Raw genomic sequence first — 27,516 nt, 5'->3', positions numbered from 1 at the left:
TTATTTCAGTATACAGTAAATACAGACAAAGCATCAAATGTATTGGTGTATGTGTTCATCAAAGAAAAAAACACAGATGAGGCTCTGTAATGAAGAGAAATAATTGAAGCTCATGGCCTCTCCTTTATCTTCCTTTCCTCTCATTCTCCTCTGGGGGAGTTTATTAAAGACCCATGCTGCCCTTGGATATTCAATCATTTTTCAGTCAGAAGTAATGGATGTACTGAATGAATGCAAAGTCTGGCAATTCATTACAACAATCAGAATATGAACTCTTTTTTTTTTTCACCCCAACCCCCCAACAATTCTGTGCTCTCATCTCACATCTTCACTCTTCTCTTCACATAGTTTTTTAAAGATAGATATATTTTGAATCAGTTTACTTTGCTTGGGAGTGATGCAGAATAGATGAATTAAATCTTCTGCTGATAATGACAGAATGTCACATATAGCAGATGGGATGCATTGCAACACATTGATCATCAGACATCCAGCTCATACATTCTGCTTTCAAATGTGAAGCAGAGGGGCAGGTTTATCACAAGTCCTAAAAAAAATAACCCTTTCACAACAACGTTTCACAACATGAGGGAAAACGCTTAAAGGGACAGTTCAGATTACCTGAAGAGGAGTTGTGTGAGGTACAAGGATGTATGAGGCCAGAGTTAGTGTTATTAGCTACAGTCAATGGCGGTGGACTCAGTTGGGAGATGCAGAGAGGGGCATCTGCATGGAAACTAAGCAATATACTGCTGTTTACGATGCTTCATCACAAAAGCTTTTAAATAAAGTATAATGGGGCACTTTTATTGTGAAGAATTTTAAAGGAAATAAAACATCCACAGTTTTCCTGCTCAATTCACAATGAGCACATCATGTATGAGACATATGGGTTTACAAGTTATGGAGCATTTCAAGTTTTGCAGCTGAAAATTTGATATAATGATTAATTTTCCCATTGGTTCGATTCAACAATCAGAGTTTTAGGTTTGGACCTGCTACTAGCCCCTTAGCCCCTGACCTTTTAAAACACAGAAGTCACACAATACAAACTAACAGATCGTGGCAGCGGTAGACCAGCAACTCCTGTGTTCTGCGCTGTAAAATTACTACAGTTACTATGCCTATGGAGTCTGGTTGGTTTATAAAGTGATATTTTGGCTTATAAAAAGTCGGTTGACCATCAAAAAAGGTTGTCTGACGGCTCTTTAAGGCAATACTGAAGTGCTCTGTCTTCCCATCAGCCTCTCCTCTGTTTACTTTCTCCTGTCCTTTACCCTCTGCTCCAACTCCTGTAGCACCTTCTCAGTGATGGGTTCAGCCTTGGTCACCACAGCTTTTCTGCCCTCCCGGTTGACCATGATGGTCATTACACAGCACATGTCCACCAGCTCCTCCTGACATCTCCTCATCCCAGCGTCCAGCTCACCTCTCCGAGCTGGGTCTCGCTTCAGTGCTGCCTTCTCTGCCACAGAGAAACCCAGCAGTCCCGTCAGAACCTCATTGGACAGCTCCACATCCAGGTATCCTGTTCCATCAGATATTGTGGCGCTGACACTCCAAAGACCATTGCTGCTGCTCAGCTTACTCAGGAGTGTCACAATGAAAGCTTTGACACGGATTTCTGTGATAGCGGTGTCTGATTTTGACATCATGTCTTCCAGAAGGGACAAATATGTAAAGGGTGGAGAGGTCAGAATGAGAGCATGGGGTGAGATGAGACTCTGGGGATCTTTTTTAGCAGACAGTCTATCAAAGTCTGCAGTGCTGGAGGTGTAACTTTGCCCATGAGGTGTTACACTTCGTGATGACTTGCTGGTGAGACTACAGCTGGAGCCTGAAGTGTCTGTTTTGTTGGCAGCGCTCTCTCTGTCTCTACTGGGCCCCTGGTGAACAGGGAGCTGATTTGTCCTCCCAGTTTGTACTTCCCCATCAAAGCAGTCCATGTCTTCCACATCCATAGAATCTCTCTTGTCATTATTAGCAATTTCTAGGTCACGTAATGGCGGGGACAAGAGCGGTGAGGCAGCTACTTTTATGCAGCCTTGATAGTCTCTTTTCTGCGTGGTGGATCTGGAGGTGCTAGAACCAAGCTGTGACCCTATGTTATTCACAGTGTGCCACTCAGACTGGGCAGTTTGGGGATTTCCTGTTGTCCTGTTGTTGCCCTGTGGCGTGCTCCTCTCAGCAACATCTGTATTTTCTTGGAAAATTACACTGTCCAACTCATCCAGGGGAAGATCGTCAAAGTCTTCATCAGGAAAGTCTTCGTCTGCCATGTTGTGATCATCAGGGATGTCTTCCTGAATCAAGTCAGAATCTTCCTGTTCGTAACTGTGGAGATGACCTTGGACTGAACCACCACTTCTGTAAGAGTGGGCAGAGGATTCACCTCTGCAAGAGAATAATGTTGGTCTGAGTTAATATAACTTAAACTAAAATAGTATAAATAGTAGTACTATAAAAAAAAGGTCAAAATGAGCTACACCTCAACCAACTACAACAGTGAAATCCTGCTTTTTACATCAATGCGCAAATAATAACAATCTAATGGTATAATAAGTATACTCTCCTGAGTATACTTGCACACGTATTTAAGTAACATTTTGCAATAATGGTGGTCAGTCACATCAACTTAAATTTACTTTTGATTCTAAACAGTTACAACAGTGTTTTCAGTCAGTATTAACTGAAAACATTGCTGTTCATCAGCATCCCCCATCAAATCTGATGGTTGTTCCAGGCTGCAAATGAGCACCCTGAGAATAAGATAAAGACAGCAACACATAAAAATAAATAAATAAATAAATAAAAAAGACATTACATAAAATAACTTTGTCAACAGACTGTGGAGTAAAAGTGCTAAAAGCTTCCTAAAGTAGCTGACAGAGAAATGCTGATTTTTTTTTTCTGGGAACAAACATTAGGCTGAAATTCAAAATGTCATGGTATATTTAGCTGACAGTGAAAACTGAGGAGTTCCAGCATCAAAATGTCAAGACATCATATAGTTCACCACCCACCTAAATGAGGCTGTCGAGGTGAGGCTCCTGACAGACGAGTTTCTTGAGGACTGAGTGCAGGACTCGTTGAGTGTCCCATAGCCGCTGTCTTGAACAGGCCCAACCCAAACCCTGTCCACCTCCTCCTGGCCCTCCAGATTGGCCAGCAACTCTGCGTCATCAAGCTCCAGGTCTTCCACTTCCTGGTTACCTAAAGACAGAACAAAACAAGAAACAAGATCACGATTTAAACTAAATCATAAGACTGATTGGAGTCAAAGAGTAAAACGTGATTTCAGCCATCCCAAGGTACCGACACATTGTTTAACAGGCCAGTTTCTAATCAAATATACATTGTAGTGTACATATTCTATACTATCAGTGACATTTGTAGGACATCATCTACCATTAAGATACATAAGTGCCCGTGAACATACGCTGTTGTGGTGCAGGTGGAGCCTCCTCCACCTCCTGCTGCTGCTCCTCCTCCTCAGGAAGTCCCAGTGTCCGACACAGCACCCTCCCCTATCAGAGCAGTACAGAAATTAGAGCTGTAACAATTAGCTGACTGAAAGAAAATTAGTTGCCAACTACATCCCCAGTTCCAAAACATCAATAAAAACTGAATGCAATGATTTGCAAAAACTTTTTGACCTATATGCCATTGAATACAGTGCAAACACAAAATATTTAATCTTCAAACCCATTAACTGTTTTTTTGTAAATATACAGTTATCTTCTGTAAGAACAGTGGGGATTATGTTTTTATTTCTAGCAGTAAAAACAGAAACAGATTTTACTTGGCTATTCCTGTCCGCAAGGTCCTCCACCTCACCACCCAGGACCTTGATATTGGACGGCCCCAAAAGGAGCATCCCAAGTCTGCAAACCATCTGACCTTGCAGCTGCAGCTTCACACCAGGCCTGAGGGTGACAAGAGTCAACAACAAGCTCATTTAAACATATGGTTTCATTTTTACAAAAATGGAGTACAAAGGCAGTGACATTGCAGTACTGTGTTTATTAACTTTTATTTAATTTTTGATTTCATGACATCTCTGCCCAAATCTAAGTAACATATCTTAAAAACAAGAAACATCAGTCCCTCTGTTTCCTTCTGGAAAGTTAGTTTAAACACATTCTTCTTTAAAACCAGACACACTGGTTGCTGGAAATATATAAAAGTATATATAATAATAAATAATAATACTAAATTGCAGAAAATAGTTCTCCTTTTTACGCTGGCAGCAACAAAAGGACACCACAGTGCAGTTAAGTGTTTCTCAGAACAATTCTTAACCTGAGAGCTGCACTGAGTGCAGGGATCGGCTGATACTCCATGGCCTCCAAGCTTTGGACTCCATCTGTCACCTGCACAACAGAGAAACAGTATATTTGACTAAATAAGGACATTATTTAGCCAGGTTGTCTTTACCACAATCAATTAGGGATTCCCTACTAGATCATCCATGTAAGTGTAACTGACAAGAAATGGCTTATTGAGAAAAAAAATGATCAACAGGTTTGATCAACAGGTTTCCAACTTTATAACTGTAATGTTAATATCATAAATACATTTTTAGGACTCAGAATTGTACTTGAGACATTTTAAGACACTATGAGGATCCTGTGCTCATACAGTGCCTGTATCATCTACTATTAGATTTAAGGCGCCTAACTACAGGTGGCAAAGAGACAGCAGATGAAAACTAACCTTTAGCTAAACTGGCTGCATTTACATTTGTTTGAATATTGATTAATATACACTGTGCCATTTCAAATAAATAAATTGTGACATCAGTACAGCTTTACCTTGGTAAACTGTTTTAGACATTAAAACTGACATGAAAGCAGCACATTTTTATCGGTGACATTCAATCATTCAGACACTCTGTAATACAGTAGTATTGTAAAGTCATCGGGTTTTCCCTGCCTATCACACTCATTATTGGCTTCCACCTTTGTTGAAAAGTCCAACAAAAATGCAAAGGCTTTTTTACCCTAACACCTTAATGCTCACTTTCCCATATTAGTCAAAGTTATGATTAAAAAATATTAGCACAGCAATGATTATTAATAGACTAGTAAAATACTTTATTTTGCATCACTTTATAAATAATAAATGTCTAAATTCTCTGATTTCAAAATGTGAATATTTTCTGGTTTCATTACTCCTCTCTGATAGTAAACTGAATATCTTTGGGTTGTGGACAAAACAAGACATTTGAGGATGTCATCTTGGGTTTTGTGAAACAATGATCAACATTTTTCACCACTAACTGACATTTTATGGACCAAACAACCTATCTATTAATCAAGAAAATAAATAACAGATTATTCAATGATAAAAATAATAGTAATAATTAGTTTCAGCTCTAAAAAATCTTCTAATTTAGTCTCATGTGGCACACCTACTTTGATTGCTGTGTAATTAACTTATTTTACATAAATATTTAACAAACATTATCAGGCCTACTACAGTGGGCAAATGAGACACATCTCTTTTTATTAGAATTTAGTGCTTCTTCTATTTTATATAATATTTTCTAATCAAAATTCAGCATTTTTTGACGCACCTGTTGGTACCTGTTCACTGGTCACATTGGAAAGTTCTTTTCCTTTATTATTCTTGTCTTGTCTTTTATCAAAGTGAGTGAAATGTGCACAGAAAATCTGAAACTGGGTGTTTTTATGTTGAATCCTGTACCAAATTACACTATTCATCACAATCTTTGTATTTTAATATTTTTGTTCCACCGTGGTATAAAATTGAAGTCCCTATGGACATGTCCATCTGTCAAATCATGACTTTGTCACTTTAGCACATGTGTACACTGTGCATGCCACACATGTTCTCCAGCCCTCGCCAGCTTTGTCGCAACAACATCCAGGGAAAACAACTCCCCGAAACTTTACTGCTGGTTTAAACCAGGACTGAATATCTTTGGAAATTAAATGAAATGAATGATGTTTTTCTATTTTTCCATCGTATATGCTGGCTAGACTAGCCTTATCTGACTGAACATATCTGCTTCCAGCCTTTTTGGCAGTGAGTCCAGTGGATTTTTAACCGCCATGGGTATTCGCATCACATGACTTGCTTAAAAGGAGAAACAGTAAAAAAAAAAAAAAGAAAAAAAGAAAAGAAAAGCCATTGCATCGTTTCTAAGCAACACCAGAACTATTCTTGAGAAACCACAGAGCAGTGACAAGTGTAATACTTAAGGTGAAAATTACAGTCTGCGCCTTATATCCCAGCAATTTACTCTTTCATATGCTGTCACTGATTGTACCTGTCCACTCTGATTCAGTTAGGAAGAGAAGCAGAAATCTTTGTTATTCTACCCAAGCAAACTCACAGAGATAAAGCCACATAAAGCCTGGTGGTAGATTAGGGCTGGACAGTTGATTGAGTCTAATTGTACACACTGGTAAATAGTGTGATGTAGTATTTATCGTGTCAAATATGCTACAGTCAGGACTACTTTGTGTAATATGCCAAAAAATATTCTTAATAAACTCTTTATTAGCAAAGTAATAATACGGCATCGTCCATAGCATGCAGACTTTTCCTCTAGATGTAGTCATCTAAAGGAAACCTTGCAGTAATCTTTAGCCCAGGAAAAAGCTCTTAAGTGCAACAAACTATTTTACTGTAGGAAAAAATATCTGCAATATCTGCAAGACACGCTCTCAATGCCTTATTGAATCTGGGTTTTGAACTAAAAGCCACTAGCTCAAAATATACTCAGAAATTAATGGTAATTACTTGTTGATTTCAGAAGCACACCATCAAAATTCAATGGTGATTTTCTTGTATCTGCTTTATTTGAAAAAAAAAAATCCTCTGACCTGCAGCAGCAGCATTCGGGTGGGTCGGGCTTCCCAGGGCCTCTGGGTGGCCTGCGTGACTGCAGACACTTCGTCGTTTGAACAGTCTGTGCCCTTAAACTTCTGCAGCTGACTGTATGCAGGCTGGCTGATGTCCAGTAATGAATCAACCTAAAACAGAGTAGGATCTTTGGATGTGTTGCCTTTTCTCTGCTTAATAATTTCAGAAACATCCAGGGAAATGTGTGATACTACAGTCATATTACAGTATGGAGGTAATGGAAGAAATTAACTGGTTCCAGCTTCTTAAATGTAAGGATTTGCTGCTCGTCTTTGTCATTTATGACAATAAATAAAGAGTCTTTGGGCTTTGGACCGTTGATTTGACAAAAGAAGCAAATTTGAAGACATCACTTTGGGCTCTGGGAAATTATGATGAGCATTTTTCACAGTTTTTTTGACATTTTATAAACTAAACGAATAATTAATTAATTGTGAACATCACTGGCAGATTAATCAATAATGAAAATAATTGTTTGTTGCAGCCTTGGAAATATTAAGCCTGCTATGATATTAAGCCAAACCAAATATTTCCAAGCCAATACAACAAACACAATGGAGCAATATAAATGGATGGCTCAATTAAAGAAAAGCAATAGGAACACTGTGATTATTTCTTGGCTCAATGTGAACTGCAATTTTTACTGCTGATGATTTTGCTCATGTTTTGTTGTTTTCATGTGATTTTTGTTTTTTTCTCCTCCTTCTTGTCTGTGTTCTGCTGAAGGTGTAAATATTGTCTTCTGAATGCCATTTGTTGTTTGATCACCCAAAAGTTTTTTAGAGTGACTTTTAATAGTCAATCACAATTACCGTTCTGGGCAAATTTATTTTTTACTGATGCATGGGCATTGTCCCTAATAAGGCTGCAGCTGATAATTATTTTCATTATTGATTCATCTGATGATTATTTTCACAGGATTAAATGATTAGTCTACATAATGTCAAGAAATGTACAAATTTCAAAACACAAAGATTCTTCATTTACCATCAAGAAAAGCAGCAAATCTTCACATTTAAGAAGCTGGAAGCAGTAAATGTTTGTCATTTTTGCATGAAACATAACTGAAATGATTAATCAATGATCACAACAGTTAGGAATAGTAGAAACTAATTTTCTATTTTCAATTAACAAAAAAAGATAAAATAAATAACCAAATAAGAAACATGAGATTAAATACACAGCTTGAATAGCATATGGACAACAAGCCTGTACCTGGATGCAGAAGGTGCCGCTGAGTTCAGTCTTCTGGGCCTGAGCGAGCCCCTCAGGGAGAACTGGGTAGTCCAGGTCTCTTAGGTCTGTCAGCAGCCACTGGTCCAGTGCCTACAAATTCACATCAGGCAATGAGGCTTTTTCTAGTCTAAGTGAATTTTTAAGACACTCTGTATCAAGACTTATTTAATGAGATTTTTATACTTCACATCCTGTGACATGATGCTAGTTACATTCACTTCCATGACATAAATGTCCATTAAAAGTAATTTCATTTAGACCTAAACTAGCCTGACTGAGTCACATCCAATTATTCTATCAGAAAAGTTTGAATTCTTCCAAAAAATGATTCAACCAAGAGCTACAGACGTCACAGGGACGTTGAGGCACACTGACTCAGTAGTATCGTATCAAGTCCCAGCAGATTTTTGTCTCTTAATGAAGACATGAGCATCCTCATGTATGTCATTCAGAAAGTGTTCTCCTGGGTTCAGATCTAGTGACCATGCGGGCCACTTGAACGAACTGATCCCGCTGTCATGTTCCTGGGACAATCACACTATATGTAATTAAGCCTTATCCCACTCAATATCTATTTGAATAAAAAAAAGATAGACTTTGGCCATGGAGGGACACAGCTGTTCAGCAACAATATTTAGGTACACTGTGGTGTACAAATGATGCGTAAATGCAGGAAAACATACCCCCACATGACGCCACCACCAGCTGGTACAGCTGACACTTGGCAGGATGGATTCATGCTGTTTACACAAAAAAAATTCCCTTGCTATCTGCATGTTGTAACAGGAACCAGAATTTGTCAGATTAGGAGGCGTTCTTTCACTCCTAAATTGTGCACTTTTGCTTATCATTGCCCACTGTAGCATGACAGTAGTAGACAGTAGCCCTGAGCTTTGGATGCACGTCTGCTCCAAGGTTCAATGAATTACACTTTCTATGTGCTGCATATTTGTATAAGGTTGGACAATATTTGTTTACTGGACTACACAGTGTGTACAGCATCTTTTGAGGTTACTTGGTATGCAAAACAGCCACTTTCTTTCCATTTGAGAAAGAAAGAAAACCTCTGTGACAAGGACATTATTCAGATCAATATGGTTTACTCCCTCTAGAGTGGTTCACACTAAATACACAGGATAGCCCCAGAAGTATCCAACACTACAACACCAAATGCAGCAGCTGTATGGTTGCTAACCAACAATTATTTTCATTATTGACTAATCTGTTGATTATGTTTCTGACAGAGCCCAAACAATACTGAATTTTTGGGGTGACTAATTGTGGGAAACAACATATTGGTGAAATGCCAAGAAGATTAGACTGAATGAACACTGGAACAACTAAACCAAAATCAGTCACTGCATCAACTGGGAGGGTGTCAAAGGTCATGAACCATGAGTTAATGGATGGCTGGAGAAAGATTGAAGAGGACATTCACATCATGCCACAGACCATTTTTTAAAAAGACAGGGGTAATGATCTTCCCTCCTACATATACAGCCACCTGTTATAACATGACCCAAATTTCAGACTGAGTAAAAATCTAGACTGTCATCATTTTACATTCAGTTGCAGATAGCCAGACATCCTGCCTACCTGTCGGTTGATTTGCTGCTGTGACAGACGACCTGGTCCTCCTGCCTCTTCCTGCAGCCACTCTATGCAGGCCTCCAGCCAGGCAAAGGGAACCTGAACGTGCCAGGAGGACTGCAGCCAGGCCTGTGTGGCCCGCACCACTGCCTGGATCTCAGGGGCCATCCTCTTTCTTTGTATATATTTATCTTAGGCCACTTTTACACTGTTATCTGCTGATACACATTAAGGCACACAACTCTAGCATCCAGTTAGTTGTCTTTTTTTAAGTTGCTGAAGCCAAGTAACTGAATAATTATATTTCTAAGCATTTGTAAATACTGACTCAACTATGGATTAGCAATAATATATTTAGTAAATTTAAAAAAAAAAAAGGCTGTGAAAAAGACAAATTAACTGTTGTGCTGGTGTAGTATACAAGTAATTGTTCAAATGTTATATCTAATTTAATTCACAGCATTGCACCTTGCAATCCCCGAGGGCTTAAATGGGTTTTCTATGTTAAGGGGTCATCTCCTGTCTGTATTTCCCGAACCACTTGACACCAAATCTTGGGATGATTTATCGACAGGAGGGATTAAACTGTCGCTTGTTATTTTTCCCTTAGCATGGATAAGCCGCGTGTCACTGCTGATAGAGATGGTCACGTCTGTGTACTATGGAGGAGAAAGAGACTGAGTCAGAAAGATGGCATGCGACAGAATTAAATTAACATAAAATTGAAAAAAACTGTTAGTGTTGTTAGAAATGTTACCTGAGAAGCGTGGAAGTAGACTCTGGAAAGTAGCCAAGGCGCCAAAGTTGACTCTACCCAACTTATTTAGCACTGTTGATGCTACTGTACCTCAGCTTTGTGTCCATATAAATGACCACAGAAGCTCTTACATACAACAGCCATTTCTAAACGTAACAGTTATGTTCGCTCAAATCCTTACAATAACTCAATGTATTGTTAGCATCGCAGATCACACCTTTATAAACAGGAATAACTTGAATAGACACGGTAAATTAACATGAAACTGCATCCGGAAAGAGGGCTTATCTTATCACTTTGGAAACACCCCGGTCCTTATAATTGACGTCCGCACTAGCCAATGGTGACTTTCGTCTGCTTGATTTCCTTTCTGTTCAACCAATCAGCGCACTGTAGCTCAACCTGTGCAATTCCAGGTTAGGTAGAGAAGGAAGGGGGACGAGCGAGGTGTTGCTCTGCAGGTTTGTGTTTTGACGACATTTTCCTCTTTTTTATGTCACCGTGAGGCTAATGCAGGGGTACTGCACAGGTACTACGAAAAGAAACATGTTTTTAGCGGTCACTTTGTTGGTGTTTGGCGTCTTATGCAGCGCTGCCTAATTAGCTGCCCTGGTTAGCTCCCCTTGTGCTCAACCGAAATTATAGCAACATGGCGAAATTAGCTCGCCGCTAGCCAAAGAGACACGGACTGGTCTTTGTATTGGTCGATTATTATTTATTTCATCTACACACTCGCGTTAGATCAGCGACACATGACGATACCTAGTCTCGTAAAGTGTTTAAAATGAGTACGATCGACATTTGGTGAAACTGCTGGTCGAAACCTACACGACGACGCTCATAGCTAACGCATTTCCCTCCGGGCTAGTTAGCTCCGGTAGCTAACACTAAACGGTCGTGTCTAGAAGGGAACCTCAAACCGACGCAAGACCTCGCGAGAATGATTGTTTTAACCCAAAACATGGTCTTGCCCTAACCGTACCCAGTTGTTTTCACTCCATAAACTTACTTAAGTCTCAACCACTGCGTTGTCACGTAATAAAATGTATTATGTTTGTACAACGTGCACAATTAATGAAATACGCATATAAATCTCGCGAGAGTTTCTCAAGAGTTCTCTTGTTAAACCACAGTTAACGACTTAGCTAAGGGTCGATAAGTTAGCTTAAAAGGGCTACGTTATCTCACTTTCGATTCTGTCAGTGTCAGCATATAACTCCTTGATTTCCAGCGGCAGTTATTTAATTGTACATCGCTTGGACGTGAGAATTAGCCGCGTTAATTTCCGGTCAAGACAGCAGTAGCTAAATGTTATTTCCGTGTCTAATTTTAATATTGCTCATTCATTACTCGGCCGATAGAGTAATTTCTTCTTTGTGCGTTGGTACCGTTGCATTCGCAGATTTTCTGTACACCAAAACATTGCAAAATGCCTGCTTCACTGTCCACTTAAACAGTTATATAGATGTTACGATGTGGTAACTGATTGCATTATGACGATTGTCTCCTCCTAAATAATAATGACGACATGTATTGAGCTGTGTTATTTAAATATCAGTAACAACGACTCAAACACAGTAATGAAATAAGTATGTGATCATAATTGTTGCGTTTCAAACTGTACTATCATTGAGTCTTACTTCTTATTACAGTTAAGTATTTCAACTAGCCTCTCCCTCCCCGACAGGTCGCAGCAGCTGTTTGGTCCTTGCTTATTTAGTTCCGCCCATCAACACGCCCTTCTCCCTGTAATAAATATCGGTGAGTGTGGCTTTTCTGCCACTTTTTCTCTCGTTTTTCCCGCCATGCTATCCCCGATTTCGTGAATAACCGGATCTCGAATATACAGCTTCAGTTGTCTTAATTTTTTTCCCTTGTTACAATGCTGACAGACTACCACATCTCACAGGGGCCAGTTTTCTGCTTCTCTCTCCCTGCTGCTTGTTACCTGGACCGAAGTGCCCAGCACATCATCTCTCTTGCTTTCAGAAGACCATGGAGACAGAAATTGAACAGCAAGAAGAGACTTCATTCAGCAACACAGAGACTAATGGTATAAAACACAGATTCTATACATTTTTTGACAGCTTATGTTGTTCAGTGCATCAGTTTATTAACAGGCAAATCTGTCTACAGCAGAAATGTCTTTGTGTTATGTAATAACTGGGTAATAATGGCAGTGTTGTTGTAGCAGATAACTGATTATGGAAATAAGTTATCTATGATGCAAATCTCTCACTCGGTATTTCTGTAAGTGGCTGATGTCAGAAAGTGTATGTGTGTGCACAGTTCTTCTAATCTGGGCTAATTTATTTTAGCCATATATATTCACTGGTCTCCTCTCCCAAACGTTTTCTTCCTTAGTTTTGCACACAGTAATCTTTGTAGATTTGGCTTATGATGTAAAAACAGAGTTTGAAAATACAAGTCCTGTGATTCATTGCTTTCTGTGGTCTTTTGGATTATTGAATTTTCTCTTGTGGAGAAAATGGTTATGTATGCAGGGTTGTCAGTGTGTTTTTATCTCCTTATGCCAGGTAAGCGCCCTGCTGAGGATGCAGATGAGCAGAAATCATTCAAGCGCTCCAGGAACTCAGACGAGATGGTTGAGCTTCGCATCCTCCTGCAGAGCAAAGTAAATCAGCTCTCCTTTCATTTCACATTCCATGTCGAACCTTAATGTGATTCTTAGCATTTTTGTCTCTTTTGTGCACACCCTCAGTAAAACTGGTGATTTTTTGAATGGATTTGAACTCCCTCAAATTTTTTATGGGTTTCATTTTGTTGACCTGATCTTATCTCTTCCACCTTTTATTGGTGGTATTAATACACTCCTTGTTCTTTCTGATATTAATTATAATATTCTCTTGCATTGTGTGTGTTAATTGCTGTGCCATAGTTCACATTTCTCATTTATTCTCAGAATGCAGGAGCTGTAATTGGGAAGGGTGGAAAAAACATCAAAGCCCTTCGTACAGACGTGAGTACATCTATTTTATATACCCTGAATTTTTATTTTGTTTAGAACTTTTATTTGGTATTTGTTTTTATTTTTCCTTCCATTAGTGTTCAGCCTCTCAAAACTACCCAGCCTCCTCTATGGGACAGCAGTTCTTTTTACATTTACCGTGTATAAGTTATTAAACACTTATTTTGGTATTTGGCTTTGTTTTCTTCTGTGTAAACAAGGGGTGTGGTTAGCTGATGCCTACGATCTTAGCCCTCTGTTCATGAGATGTTCTGACAAACCCTTTGGGGGTTGGTTTTATCTTTTTCCTCTCACATGAACATCATGTGATTGCCTCAGCTAAACTGGCCCTTGGCACAAAAGTCCAATTTCATGTCAGTTTTTTTCCTCCCTATTGATAATTTATTGTAACAATGCTGTTGTGGCAACACTGATGCTCTTGTTAATTTAAATTAATGGGCACAGTGCAGTGTTCATGAGGTCACCTGCAGCGCCAGCTAACATTTTTAAGGCAACAGACCAATTCCTAATTCATTCAATGTCATTGCCTCTTTCTCTAGCCCTCCACAATTTGTTCTACCCCTCTTTCTCACTGTTTCTGGTCTATTCCCCTCCAAACATTGAACTCTTCATGTTCTTAATATGCCATTACCCATTTCCAATGTTACATTTCTCCTTTTCTCTCTTTGACAAACCAATCTCTGAGAGAATCAAATTAAAGTCACGTTTGAACAGTGTAGAGCCTGTATATTAAAAATGTATTCCTCTTCCCTCTTCCCTCTCCCTTGTTTATTATTTTACTGTTGACTTTTTTGCCCACTTCCTCCTCTGTTGCCCATGTTCTGGATGGCCCCTCCTGCGCCCGCCCACCTGACACCCTGGTTGGCCCTGTCCATAATCGTGCCCTGTCCCTAAATGGGCGCCTTACTTGATTGACATCTGTGCTCGAATGGCCCTGGCCCCTGCCCATGCCACGCCCAGTACAATGCCAGTGTGTCAGTCCCAGACAGCAGTGGGCCTGAGCGGTATGTCCCTAAGCTCCTCCCTCTCACTGCCTGACTACAGGTCAAACAAACAAGAAGATGAATAATAAATAGTCATCCTGCCTCTGTCAAGTCACTGTATTTTAACCTACCTGTTCTCACAGTATTTTAGCCTGAGTCAAAATGCCTAAATGCGTTCATGTCCAAATCTGCCTGTTGAGCCTGTAAAAAGCCACATCCTTGATATGCCATTTTTAAAGTCACGTCAACATTGAAACTTAGGCTGGTGTTGTCAGGGTTTTTCCACAATCTGCCACTTGTCTTTTTAAATCTTTGCTATAATCTGTGCAATATATGTCCGTGTTTTTTTGTTTCTTTAATTTTCATTGATAATTATCTATCCTCTTTATCTTTCGCGTTTTCACCTCCCTCCCCCCCTCAGAGTGGATATACTGGTGTTCTTGTTTTTTACGTTAGTTTCATTAGCTCACCTGCTTTTCGCACCATCCCATTCTTTCCTTGTGATGCCCCCATTATACTGATAGACTCAGATTGTCCATCCATTCTGAAACGCAAAAGGCAAAGTAGGACTCAAGTGTTGTTTGAGTGTGTCTGTTTTTCCTTTCTTGTCTTCTGCTTCATCTGAATTTGGTTATTGACTGCTGGAGCTACTGAAAGTACAGATAATCTGTCTCTGTCCCTCTCACCTCTTCATTCTTTGGTTTTATGTTTATCGCTTCTCCCATCCCCCTAAAAACATCAACTCCAGTGGTGGCAAACTTCATTTTCCATGGTATAATCTGCTCTGTTGCTCTTCCTAATCTGTTTTACCATTCTATGTCCATGTACAAACTGTGCTTAAGTTCTCTTGATCCGTAAATTCATTGTTTATTTTATTACGTCACTAGGTGGGTGCAGACAACAAAATTTTATTTACAACCCATTGTACAACCAAAGCATCAAAATCCAAGCAAAAGTTTAAAATGGGGTGCTTTGCAAATGATCAAAATAGGAGAGATGATTCATTGGATTTCTCCCTTTTCCCCGATCTTTCAAAGTTGTTTTGGACACCTTATTTTGGATCATTGTAGTCAAAGTCTTTGTGGTGTGCATCCACCAAACTGTGCCTTAGGACTATAGAGTTCTCTCTGGCACCAGTGGTGCTTATTCCTGCCAGATCTTCCTCAGGCTTCACCCTCCCCGTCTTGCCCCCTTCAGTGGTCACCAAATGCAGTCACTTTTCTTTGGGTCCCTTTTTATTTTCTCTTTTCTTCCTTTCTCTGGACAAAAGACTGTTTTCTTTTCATAGCATTGTTTGGGTACCAGCTTTTTCCAGTTACAGTGTTGAATTATAACTGACAATACATGAAAAGTTTAGAAAACACTGGACGTCAACAGTTCTTTTTAGCTGTGTTAGTATCAGTTTATCTAATGGCAAAAAGGGGGATGTCATGAATTCTCTGATCTGAAATGTTGTTCCCTCCCCCTCTGGGATGCTTTGCTGGCTCCCCCAACCCCACCCTCTGCGTGGCCGTGCTCTGCCTTGTCATTGGCGGGTGAAATATGAAGCATCCTGAGCATCAGTGCCGACATTGAGACAGTTGGAGAAATTCTGCTGAAGATTATCCCGACACTGGAGGAGGTAAGGACAGGTTGAACTTTTCTTTCTTTGTATCCAGTTGAAGCATGTCATCTAAATTATTTATTTAAACCATGGTGAATGTTACCAGATTTAAAGGTTCATTGTGATATAGAGATTCTTTCTAGTTCAAACTAAATTGACTGCTAGCCACACTGAGATTGTGATTGCTATATGCAATACCACAAGTGGGAATTATCATTTTGCATTACCATTTTCATTTGTACTAAAAAAAATTCTATTCCGATTGTGATGATGCAACACGTTTTCTTACATCGGAGGAACAAGATTTGTAGGCCACGGCATCTCTGCAGCATCACAGTGCTTAATTATAATGCTGTTTTGACACAAGTTTATTTAAATGTGATTTTGATAATGTTGCAATTAATTGTGCAGCTCGATTCGATACGCATGTGCACTCTGTTTCTAGGTAACATGACATCAGCAGTAGTGTTACTGCCATGTGCCTGTATCTGCAATTGATTGGTGGGGGAAAAATGAGCTTCAACAATTAATCAATTAGTTGTCAACTATTAAATTAAATCACAGGCTATTTTGATAATTGATTAATTTGTTTGGGTAGTTTTTTAAGAAAAACAGTAAAAATTCTCTGATTCCCACATCTTAAATTTGAATAATGTAGGGTCTCTTTCCTACTCTGTGACAATAAACTCAGTTTTTTTGGGTTGTGGACTAAACAAGACATTTGACAGTGTAATTTTGGGCTTTGAGCAAAACAGATTTTTTTTCCCCACCATTTTCAGACATTGTGTAGACCTAACAAATGATCAATTACTTCAGAAAATAATCAGCAGGTTAATCGACAATGAAAATAATCATTATAATTTTCAAATGATTTTCTGTCACCATAATGAGTGTCTGCCGCCCATTATCTGAAGTATAGTGCCTGTGTAGGCAATAAAATATTACTGTCATCTTTACAGTCTCCACATTAATTTGCTATCATGTGCCTTCTTTGTAGTTGATTTTTTTCCTAGAATTCAACGAAGCATAAGTCTCCGACAAGTGTGAGTCTTTCAAAGAATGTAGTATTGACATGATAAATGTCTCCCTCAGTACCAGCAGTACAATGGCATGGATTTTGACTGTGAGCTGCGCTTGCTAATCCACCAGAGCCTGGCGGGCTCAATCATTGGGGTGAAGGGAGCCAAGATCAAGGAGCTCCGAGAGGTATGTTGATACAAGGGATAGGAATCAGCAGCTAATGCAGTTTACAGACTGTAATGCATGAGTCATGTACAGCATGAATTCTCACACAGCCCTCTGTCACTGCCAGTTTTTCAGTTGTTACAAGAATAAGTGCCTTGAAATGATTGGATTAAACCCAGCTGGAGATACCCAGACAGAATAAACATTTTTCTCTTGTTATTCTTTTGTTTTACATTATTTGTGTTTGTTCAATTGATTCAACTATTACATTCCTCTGGCTTAATCTTTTCTGTCCTGGAGTACGTACCTACCGCAAAGATGTGGAAATACCCATAAAAAGACAAAGATGTGATTTGATCTATGAACTTTTTTTTTTTCTTCACCACAGTAGAACCAGCTGCTGTATCATGGAGCAGCTTTCTCTTTTCCCACCCCTCATATGTGACTGTGTCTTGTCTCCAGAACACAAAGACCAGCATCAAGCTGTTTCAGGAGTGTTGCCCTCAGTCGACAGACCGGGTGGTGCTGGTCGGAGGGAAAACGGAGAGGGTGGTGGAGTGCATCAAGACTATGCTGGAGCTCATCGCTGAAGTAAGTACCTTTTGAAGTGGTTGAGAGGCCCTTTTTGTGACTTAAATTGCAACTTATTGAAGTCATTAATTGAACCCCTTTTCTGATTGAACAGACCTGATGACTTGAAATTTAAAATGTAGCCTGATATAAAACTCAAATGGAAAAAGATGTCAAGAGCATGCCATGCTGTCTGTTACTGAGTCTTGAGGAATCATTAATGATCTTGTGGAGGGAGTAGATGTTTATAAATGTTAAATTGAGCAAAATGTTAATGGAGTTTGGCAGGCAGTGAGACAGACAGCCACTTAACTCATGGTCCAGAGGGTGTATTTTCAGAGCAGTGGGCTTTTGTTTTCAGGATAATGAGCTGAACTTTACATTGATAGACAACTGACAAACAGTTATAAACAGCTGATCAACTCACAGTGGAGGACTCATCATTACTTGTTTTTGTCAATTTATGATGTTACGCCCATCCTGCGCTCCTGTGGAGCTCCTGTAGCCTGCCCGTCTCTGCCATGTCTGGGGAGGAAGGATCGGTTAGAAACAACTCACTTCAACCATAGATCCTATATTAAACAGAATTAAACCTATTTAATATAAAGTCTAAGGCTCTTGCTACTTCGACTGCTGTACTCATCATTACAGTAAACATCAACGTTCAAAACGTTTAAAATTGTGTAACTTTAGCCAGAATGCTCCAATATAAAAATAACAGTAAGTAATAAAGCAGAAAAATGATGCTAAAAACATATAAAGCTAAAATTATGCAATATCATGTGCTCTTTTAAACTAAAATATACAATACTGAAAAAGATTGAAATATATGCATAAACTAATATATAGCAGATGGATATATATGTACAAAGCAGTGAAGGTTGCAGGTCACAGTGTAGGGCTCAAGAGTAAAGGCTGTCTGCTTGCCCATGACGGTAAAGTAAAATGCCATGTTGCGCTGTCAAGTATGGCAACTAAATTGATAGTAGTTTGGGGTTAAAATTTGAATGATAACTGATTACCTGGTTATCTGATCAGCCAAAGTCTGTTTTCAGTCTCTCAGCTATGGACAATTCCTGCTTTTCTCCATTTATTATCACATTAAACTGAATGTCTTTGGGTGTGGACTGACAAACTGTGAAATTTAAAGACATTACTTTGGATTTTGAAAAGCTGGGATGGTCATTTTTCACTATTTTCTGACAGTTAATAGACATTGCAGCCCATAGATTAAACATGGCAATTTACTGTAGTCCATGTTGTTATTTGATAACTGGTAATAAATACGAGTTTGTACAAGGGCAAGTAAAAGATGACCTTGGGCAAGCAGGTTCCTGAGCAACTTGCCTGATGGGGCAAATGGGGGGAAAAAAACAATAACATTGATATTTGACCAAATACCTCCATTATAGTCATTACATCAATATAGTGGTGACGGCTGTTCACAATTTCACAAAATATTAACACAATGAGATTGTTGATAAATAATAATCTGTAATGTGGATATAATAACCATGTGTGTAATGGCAATTTCTAGAACAGCAGAAACAGTCTGGGAAATTCAGATAATTACTATATTATGTACTATAATCCCTATACTATAATATAGCCTTTAAAATCTGGAATAGACCCTTTGTGCCGTATCAGGATATCACAATATCCAAAATCTAAGAAAATGTCTAGTCGCATATCACTACATCGATATATTGCCCAGCCATATGACCATTGTGTTGTTGCTAGCAGATCCACATTTATTCACACCAAGACTATTCTCGTAAACTAAGCATTTCAGATGCCTCTGAGCAGTTCAGTCCATCTCCCTCTGTCTTCCTTTTGTAGGCTCCCATAAAGGGCCGTGCACAGCCTTACGACCCTAACTTCTATGACGAAACATATGAATACGGTGGTTTCACTGTGATGTTTGAAGAGAGGGGAGGCGGTCGCAGGCTTATGGGAGGGTACCCCATGCGTGGTGGCAGGTCCAGCGGTGGAGACCGTGGGTTTGACCGAATGCCGTCTAGCAGAGGGGGACGGGGACCCATGCCTCCATCTCGCCGGGATTATGACGAAATGACTCCCCGCCGGGGTCCCCCACCTCTCCCTAGTAGGGTTTCCAGGGGAAGTAGCCGTGGACGCAACATGCCCATGGGACACCCGCACAGTAGAGGGTAAGATAAGAACATAAGTGATGTACAGCTCTCCTGTTTGCTTTTTCCTCTGCTTGTGCACAAATGTTAGTCCTGTCACAAGACATTGAGCCTGTTGGTGTTTGTGTTTAACTTTTTTCCTTGCAACATAAGTCAGTACGATGGGCATGTTTTCTATGTAATACAGATAAAATCTTAAACACTTTTTGTTTCACTGAACACTACAGAGCCAAATGATTGCATGATCCCACTGATCAGTTTGAAGTTGAGGATCGTTTTACTCCTGTTAACCTCCTCAGTTTTAAGTGTTTGATATTTTAGACCTACAAGGGTCTGTTTAGTGCCAGAGCACTTGCTTTTCCCGCCTCCTGCATCTGCATAAACAAGGATTAATCCCTCTTCAGGTGCTTATTTTCCATTCAGGGGCATTCTGTTCACAGATTCACCAGTCTTGCTTTTACATTGTCTGATTCATAGGATAAACTGAGTCCAGTTTTCTGTGTGTAATCCAGTGTCATGCTGTGTATTCATGGTAATCATTCCATTAATTTTATGTGCTCATCAATGTATGTCTGGGTGTGTTTGTGTGTCTTTTTCCCATTTCCATCTTGCCCACAGAGATGATCGTTACTATGACTCGTACCGTGGCTCAGATGAAAGGTCAAAGTAAGTTTCTGTCCCTAAACCTTTACCTAAACCTTCTAACTTATCTTGAACAGGGATACTTCGACATTCTCTTACTCTCTTAATTTATATTATTTGCACTTGTCATATATAAGTAGGTGCTCTTAAATGGTATTTCACTGAAGTAAAGGCTCCTCATTTATACCTTTGGGTTGTGCTTTGTCTACAGTAGCATTTTACCTTTAGGTCTTTGTGAGAAATAAGTAATTTACTAGTGTGGACAAGTTTTCAGTGTAATTCCCATTAACAAATGTGAGAAATGATTCTGGATTGAAATTAAGTTGTAACTGTTGAGGTATTCCTACATGTCCTATATTTCCCTGCCTTTCTTCTTTATTGTTTGAATATGACAGGTTATCCACTGTTTTTCATAGCTTGTGAGAAAATGATACTCTTCTGCCCTCCTGTTATATCCTTAACTCTCAATACTAACCACTAGGGATGTAACAATACCAAGAATTCAAGGTATAATAATACCACAATACACAACCAGTAGAGTTGCAATGATTAATAGATTATCACTGTTAAATTATTTGCCAACTATTTTGAGAATCGATTAATGTGTTTAAGTATTTTTTTAAGAAACAAAAGTCGCAATTCTCTGATTCCAGCTTCTTAAATGTTACTTTGTTTACTCTATGACAGCTGAATATCTTTGGATTGTGGACAAAACAAGACATTTGCAGACATCACCTTGGAAGACATTTTTCACCATTTTGTGACATTTTATAAACCAAGCCACTAATTGACTGATCAAGGGAATGATCAGCAGGTTAATCAGCAATGAAAATAATTGTTACGATATTATATAATATAATACGATATTTATTGCAATAGTAAAGAAATTTAATTTAAAGTTGATGTGAAATGTCTTTTGCAATGAATATTTCTATTACGTATGTACAATTGCAAAGCAGTGCAGCAGACAGTATAATATTCAATATATTGTTACATCCCTGCTAATACTTACATTCATTGCTGTATAGTTTGTCTATAATGCCCTTATCTCCTTACCCTGATCTCCATTATGTTTGCTCCCTACTAAGTTGAAGTGCTTTGTATAGAAGTGCAGTAATGTTGTATAACCTCTCTCCTGCGTTAATAAGGCATCTGAAATCCTATTCACTCTCAGTATTTCCCAGGTTGAGAGAATGTATTTGTGGTGGTGTGTGTGAGGGTCATGTGCTGATGTGAAGCTTACCTTCGTCACTTGAGTCCCCTGCAAAAAACATTAACATTAAAAAACTTTTTTTTTTTAATATGTACAGTTACGCATGATTGCAGCAGTCTGGCAAACACCTATTTGCCTATTTAAATTCAGTCTCATTTAGCTATTTGACAGGAAAAATAACAAATGGATAAGATCATTTGGGTTGGCTAATGGGAAGCCATACACTCTGACCTGGCCTTGGCTTGGTATCAGTTGTCCACATCCAGATAATATTCACAGAAATCAAACTGATATAAATATGGCTGATACTGCCTGTAAAATAATAATGTCAGTGCATCCTTGATGATGTTTGACTTTTCTTAAGTTCTCATCCTAGCTCACGCCACAATATGTAATACACCATTGCCACAGAGCGACACTGCCAAGCAAGAGCAACAAGTGATATGAACTTATGTTGAGGCTTTAGTTTGTCATAACTGTGACATCTGTACATGTATACATGTATGAAGAGAACCAAATAGATCTGAACACATTTCTTCAGCTAATTCCTTAATTTGAGCTCCGTTTAGGGGGGAAAGCAGCACCAGCCCTTGGCTCTGATCATCATCACCACCACCTGTCATTTCTCTCACTATAACACTGTCAGAGCTGTTCCTGTTACTGTGTGGGAAGATGGCTGAGAGGAAATGTGTTTATACTGTAATCTTGCTCAGCGTGTGTGTGCAGTTTGACCCAGACCAGAAATTTCCTTTGGAATGTTGTCATGTTTTTTTTTCTGTTTGTTTTTTTTTTTATAAGCATTTCTATTTCTTTCCACCCCCACCCACATTTCTCTCTCTCTCTGTATCTCTCTGTACCCCCCCCCCCCGCCCCCCATCAAATCTCCCTCCCTCAATGGCACTCTTTCGTCACCAGTGACAGAAGAGGCAGACCGGAACGCTATAGCGATAACATGGTTAGTGACCCTTTGCTAAATGCATGCAGCTCTCGTTCTAGCATCTCATTGGGTGCCAGCATCCTCAGGCTAGCATACTGCTTGGTCGTAGCATTAGACAATATGCTGTGATTGTCCATTGTGTTGTAATGATAATAGAGCTTCATTGACAATACAACCATCTCTGGTCACTCATATGCAAATGTGTGTGCATGCTCATCTGAGCCCTGGCCATGCATCCAAGCTAGTTCTGGCATGGCGTAAGGCAAATGACCATAATCACCAGAGCCGGAGACACCCCATAATAATCAGCTATAATTGCCCTCTTACTGTGTACTTTTCATGGCCAGCCTGTTTTTCCTGCAAAGAGAGGGAGGATGTTGGGGGTGGGGAGGGTGGGGGTGGCCATGGTTGGTTGCTAGGCAATAATAACGCTTTGTTGACAGACTGGAAGGTCTCTCTCTCCCTCTCCCTCTCTGCCTCTCGGAGAGCTGGCAGGATACTGCCTGCCGTTGCTCAGCAACAGCTTTTTGAATTGCCTGTTGCCCTGGTGACAGCAGCAGCTGAATAGCAGGTGAAAATGGGGGCTGATGGAGATGCAAGGAGAGACGGGAAGGGTGGGGGGGGTGTTGGAGGGAGGGAAGGAGGAGGAGTCTGGCTTATGGATGAAAACTGGGTGGCTTTTAGTTGAGTCTACTCCATGGACGAGGCTGCTGCATCATCCATACATTTGTGCGTACAATCCACGGTCCATTCAGCTGGGATCTGTGAAAAGATGAAAGGAATCGGCTGTACTGTATGTAACCGTTTGTTTTTCTGTTTGTTTTTTTACAGAGTGGCGGAGGATATGGTGAGTACTAAGCCTCATGTTTTCTCTGTGTCATTATGTGGATGTGGTTTTAAGGCTTCTAATGTGTCCTAATGTCCCCAAGTGTGCAGGCCTCATGTTCTTTTTAACAAGTGGTGTCCATGTAATGTTCATAGACAAAATGACAGTGACAGCCTAGCGAGAAGGACATTGCAGCTCTTTGCCACTATGTGTGTCTGTGTGTGTGTGTGTGTGTCTCTGTGTATATATGATATTAAAGTGTGTGTTTTCACAAAATGTTTAAGATGATATACAAATTATTATATATCAATCAACAGCTTTGTTCAGGAGGACTGTAACTGGACAATCAGTCTCATGTCACATTCATATGTTTGAGTTTAGTATTGAGATTGGTCATTTGAATATCTGTTGTTTATACATGTCACAGAAATAAGTTGTCTTATTATTTATCACTGAGTCAGTCTGTCTTTCTTGCTTTCTCTCCTTCATAGACAACAGTTCCTCCTGGGATAGCTACCAGTCAGGTTAGTCTCTACTTTATCAACGAATCAGTGCTATTAGAAAAATTTGCTGAGCCATGTGTGACAGTGTTGGCAGCCAAGTATTGATTTTTAGAGCTCTGCTTACTTTCCTCTGTTTCTACACTTCTCTATTCCCTGCTGGTCTGCTTTGGTCCTCACCTCTCCCCTCCCTCTTGCCACCAGGTGGACGTGGCTCCTACAACGACATGGGCGGTCCTGTCATTACCACACAAGTGACGATCCCTAAAGATGTGAGTGCATGACAGCAGCTTAACATACGAAAAAGATTGGGCTACGTCACCCACTGTACAATCTGTCCTAAATGACATTGAGCCAGGCTGTTTAAAGACGTACATTCTTGTTGTCCACACTCTTATTATCCTTATATGACATTTCATGTGTATTTATATTCCATTACTTATGCAGTAACTAAATGACTGGTGTAGTATTCCAGTTTTGGGTACCAATAAGTCAAGATGTCTCCCTCATGTTGACTTTTTTCCATTTGCACCCATATTTTTCATATTTAAACACCTAAAATATTTGGGACTTTGTTTCCTGGAAAAGGTCTGTCAGTCATGTTTGTGTGTCCCTGTCCTTTCTTTGCATTTCACATATTTAAATCTCCACACATGTATCCTCACTAATGTTTCTACACTTGCTTATATATATATATATATATATTTTTTTCCTTCCTCTCATTCGCTTCTCGGCACCCCATCGACAGCTGGCTGGCTCTATCATTGGTAAGGGAGGCCAGCGGATCAAACAGATCCGCCATGAGTCTGGAGCCTCCATCAAGATCGATGAGCCTCTGGAAGGTTCAGAGGACCGAATCATCACCATCACTGGCACCCAGGATCAAATCCAGAATGCTCAGTTCCTTCTACAGAACAGGCAAGTTCTGACACAGCCCTATTGTATTACACTGACACCCGTCTCATTAGATGTAGAAATTCTCGATTTAGCACCCTAGAATGTAGGTAAACCACTTATCTCATTAAATTGTGCTCATCAAGCCAACTAGCTTGCCTTCCTAGAATGGAGACCTCTCTGAAAATCATTCTGTGGATTCATTGTTTTGCCTTGGTTCACATCTGTTGGGTTGCATCATAGAAAGTGTGTTGATGCAACTAGTGTTGCAGATAGAAAGCATTTTCCTTAATCAGTCGTCAGTGCCATTAACAATCAGTTCATGAATTGTATTTTTAAAAATATCAACATCATCAACATCCATATCATATCATACCCACATTGCATAGCCTATGAAACATAACGACTAAGAGCTGTACATCTCAAACACATGTAATTGAATATCAGATAACATGTGGAGGACACTCCTAAAAATATCCACTATATTTCAGATCTTTATTTGGTAATAGTTCGATTCAATTTGGAACAACCCATTGATCGATTGTTGATTAATCTTTATTAACCGTAGATGCAACCCATCTTAGAATGCACAGTCTTGTAGACTCATGAAAGCTATTAAAACTACAAATATGTAAAGATGCTTACTTTCTTTATTTCTCTCTCAACCCACTGAACTGCACCTACTGTAAATAGATTTTAAATGCATTAATGTATTGTTCTGAAATTGCATCCTAATACTAGTTAACCCACTTTCTGTTGGGTTATGCATTTCTGTTGCCTGCTGTCTCTTCTTCACTAACCCCCTTCCTTTCTTCCCTATGCAACCTGCAACTAGTTCGAACCTCCCTCTTGCATGAAATGGCTGTGAAGGAGTAGGCAAACTTAATAGATGTAACATTTTTTTAAAAGGGTCAATGTGATTGTGTCTTTGACTGTCACATTTGTCCATTGAATATGATTGGTAGAAAGAAAAAAAAGCAGAATGTCTATTTACCATCTAAGCCGTTTCACTGTGAAGCAGGGAGTGGATTGATTCTTCCCCTGGCTGCTGCTGTGTGGAAGACTAGTGATTTTGTTGTTTTTAGTTAGATCAACCGACAACAAATCACAGTCTGCCAAATAGCACGGGCTCCTCCTCTTCTGTCTCCCTTGACAACCAGTAGGCACGTATAATACACACTACTTCCTTGTTGATGCTACCTGAGCTTAGCCCGAATGCTAATACAGCTGTAGACCTGCCGTCGCTGTCTCATGAGTAGTGTAGTGTGTTGCCATGGTAACTAACCCTGCCTCCCTCTTCCTTCTTCCTCTCCTCCTCCTCCTCCGTCAATGTGCTGCACCTGCTTGGACACAAGGACTAACCACACCCCTCTTTTTCCCTCCTCCTCCTCTTCCTCGCTCTCCTTCCACCACTTATTTCACCTGTTCCTCTCTGCCTGTCTTTCTTGCTCCCTGTCTGTTTCTCCTCAGCCCCCATCCCCATCCTTTTCCTCCCAAGACTTCACCCTCACAGTTACATAGTTATATGTTTACACTGTCATGGACTCTGTGAATGGCATTTTTCTTCCTATGTGTTTTTATTTATTTTTCCACTCTTTTTATTTCAGTGTGAAGCAGTACTCTGGTCAGTTGCTGTAGACCCAGGAGACTCAGATTGAAGCAGACTCAGATTGCCCACCCTAGCCCCACCCTAACCCTCAACCTTTCTGCCCCTGTCCAGCATATCCCCTTCAGACTATTATTCTGGATTGTGGGTGTCTTTTTTGAATTTTATTTTTGTATTTTTTAATGAAATAAATGTCCAACATTCCTGTGCATAAAAGAAAATGTAGATGTTCTGCATTTTTAAAGAGTGTAGTCCATTTAGTTTATCAGATACACTTTGCTTTTTTTCTAACACACATCTATCAAAATATTCTTCAGTCTCCAGACAGACAGAAATAAACATAACCTTTATTTTTTGATGGTTTTGTTTTTTATGACTTGTATGTGTATGTTTGTGTCTCTGGTTTAAATCTGTCCTGTGTGTGTACGCGTGTGTGAGCATGTCAGCGTGTGTGGGTTGGTGTGCTTTCTGTTGTCTATATCGGTCTCTTCACACACAGTTGTACCACAGTTAACATTAGCAACATGCAGAATGTAAGCTGTTTCTTTTCATATTGAACCATGTATGTTTTGTTTTTAGAGATGTGGGAAATTTTACTCTTCACAGTGGATTTTGGGATGTTTAAGTTGGGAGTCTTATACACGAAATACAGGACATTCTGACAAATTTGTAAGAATATCCATGGTAGTTGTGTGATTAAAATAAATCTAAAATAATTTGAGTAACTCCTCACAAATGGAAACCTGTAGCTAGAGATTTGTTTTGCCATTTTCATTGGAGGTTTGACAGATAATATTGAACGTATCTATTTTGTCCCTACAATTTCCTGTGCTCTACACTTGTTTGCTCTCCATGCTGTAGACTTACCACATTGTCAAATTGTAAAATGAATAAAGATGGTGCCACTTTTTACTGAACCACTTTGCATTTTTAATTATTGCTTT

General features: G+C 39.6%; 2 protein-coding genes across 9 annotated transcripts; one reads left to right on the top strand and one right to left on the bottom strand.

The window, feature by feature from the left end:
* Positions 1 to 1,127: 1,127 nt before the first annotated feature.
* rmi1 (RMI1, RecQ mediated genome instability 1, homolog (S. cerevisiae)) lies at positions 1,128 to 10,656 on the bottom strand. Of its 2 annotated transcripts, none has more exons than XM_084728765.1 (9): positions 10,189 to 10,656; positions 9,727 to 9,938; positions 8,110 to 8,220; positions 6,855 to 7,004; positions 4,303 to 4,373; positions 3,803 to 3,926; positions 3,440 to 3,527; positions 3,024 to 3,213; positions 1,128 to 2,394 (listed from the first exon to the last, which is right to left on the bottom strand). In XM_084728765.1, the coding sequence occupies exons 2-9, from the start codon at positions 9,886 to 9,888 to the stop codon at positions 1,257 to 1,259; spliced, it is 2,034 nt and encodes a 677-aa protein (XP_084584891.1). In that variant the 5' UTR covers positions 9,889 to 9,938; positions 10,189 to 10,656; the 3' UTR covers positions 1,128 to 1,256. The 2 variants fall into 2 exon arrangements, with proteins under 2 accessions (XP_084584891.1, XP_084584890.1); XM_084728764.1 differs by having other exon boundaries at positions 9,727 to 9,935.
* Positions 10,657 to 10,800: 144 nt separating this feature from the next.
* Positions 10,801 to 27,489, top strand: hnrnpk (heterogeneous nuclear ribonucleoprotein K). 7 transcript variants are annotated; one of them, XM_084728773.1, is made up of 18 exons: positions 10,826 to 10,938; positions 12,165 to 12,238; positions 12,370 to 12,530; positions 13,015 to 13,112; positions 13,401 to 13,457; positions 14,427 to 14,470; positions 15,998 to 16,070; positions 17,145 to 17,258; positions 17,700 to 17,828; positions 19,647 to 19,975; positions 20,573 to 20,620; positions 22,725 to 22,764; positions 23,190 to 23,197; positions 23,580 to 23,593; positions 24,064 to 24,096; positions 24,277 to 24,344; positions 24,821 to 24,990; positions 26,574 to 27,489. In XM_084728773.1, exons 3-18 carry the CDS (start codon positions 12,473 to 12,475, stop codon positions 26,602 to 26,604), a joined length of 1,314 nt encoding a protein of 437 aa, XP_084584899.1. In that variant the 5' UTR covers positions 10,826 to 10,938; positions 12,165 to 12,238; positions 12,370 to 12,472; the 3' UTR covers positions 26,605 to 27,489. The 7 variants fall into 7 exon arrangements, with proteins under 7 accessions (XP_084584896.1, XP_084584892.1, XP_084584899.1 ...); XM_084728766.1 differs by lacking the exons at positions 23,190 to 23,197; positions 23,580 to 23,593; positions 24,064 to 24,096; ... (1 more) ...; positions 24,821 to 24,990; positions 26,574 to 27,489 and having other exon boundaries at positions 10,812 to 10,938; positions 12,387 to 12,530; positions 22,725 to 23,094; XM_084728767.1 differs by lacking the exons at positions 23,190 to 23,197; positions 23,580 to 23,593; positions 24,064 to 24,096; ... (1 more) ...; positions 24,821 to 24,990; positions 26,574 to 27,489 and having other exon boundaries at positions 10,936 to 11,006; positions 22,725 to 23,093.
* Positions 27,490 to 27,516: the final 27 nt, after the last annotated feature.

The sequence above is a fragment of the Lutjanus erythropterus genome, chromosome 10 (genome assembly GCF_056507025.1).
Source record: "Lutjanus erythropterus isolate fLutEry1 chromosome 10, fLutEry1.hap2, whole genome shotgun sequence".
NCBI classification, from domain to species: domain Eukaryota; kingdom Metazoa; phylum Chordata; class Actinopteri; order Lutjaniformes; family Lutjanidae; genus Lutjanus; species Lutjanus erythropterus.
The sequence above is the reverse complement of the archived record's forward strand: the minus strand, read 5'-3'. Positions and strand labels throughout refer to the sequence as shown.

Excerpts from the sequence above, each read along its gene's own strand:
- rmi1 (XM_084728765.1), bottom strand. The coding sequence starts at position 9,888 with ATGGCCCCTGAGATCCAGGCAGTGGTGCGGGCCACACAGGCCTGGCTG. Across the intron at positions 8,221-9,726 it reads AGCAGCAAATCAACCGACAG|GCACTGGACCAGTGGCTGCT; the intron begins GTAGGCAGGATG and ends GTGAATTTGTAG. Across the intron at positions 4,374-6,854 it reads CCCGAATGCTGCTGCTGCAG|GTGACAGATGGAGTCCAAAG; the intron begins GTCAGAGGATTT and ends TCTGTTGTGCAG.
- hnrnpk (XM_084728773.1), top strand. The coding sequence starts at position 12,473 with ATGGAGACAGAAATTGAACAGCAAGAAGAGACTTCATTCAGCAACACA. Across the intron at positions 17,259-17,699 it reads AGATCAAGGAGCTCCGAGAG|AACACAAAGACCAGCATCAA; the intron begins GTATGTTGATAC and ends TCTTGTCTCCAG. Across the intron at positions 17,829-19,646 it reads TGCTGGAGCTCATCGCTGAA|GCTCCCATAAAGGGCCGTGC; the intron begins GTAAGTACCTTT and ends TTCCTTTTGTAG.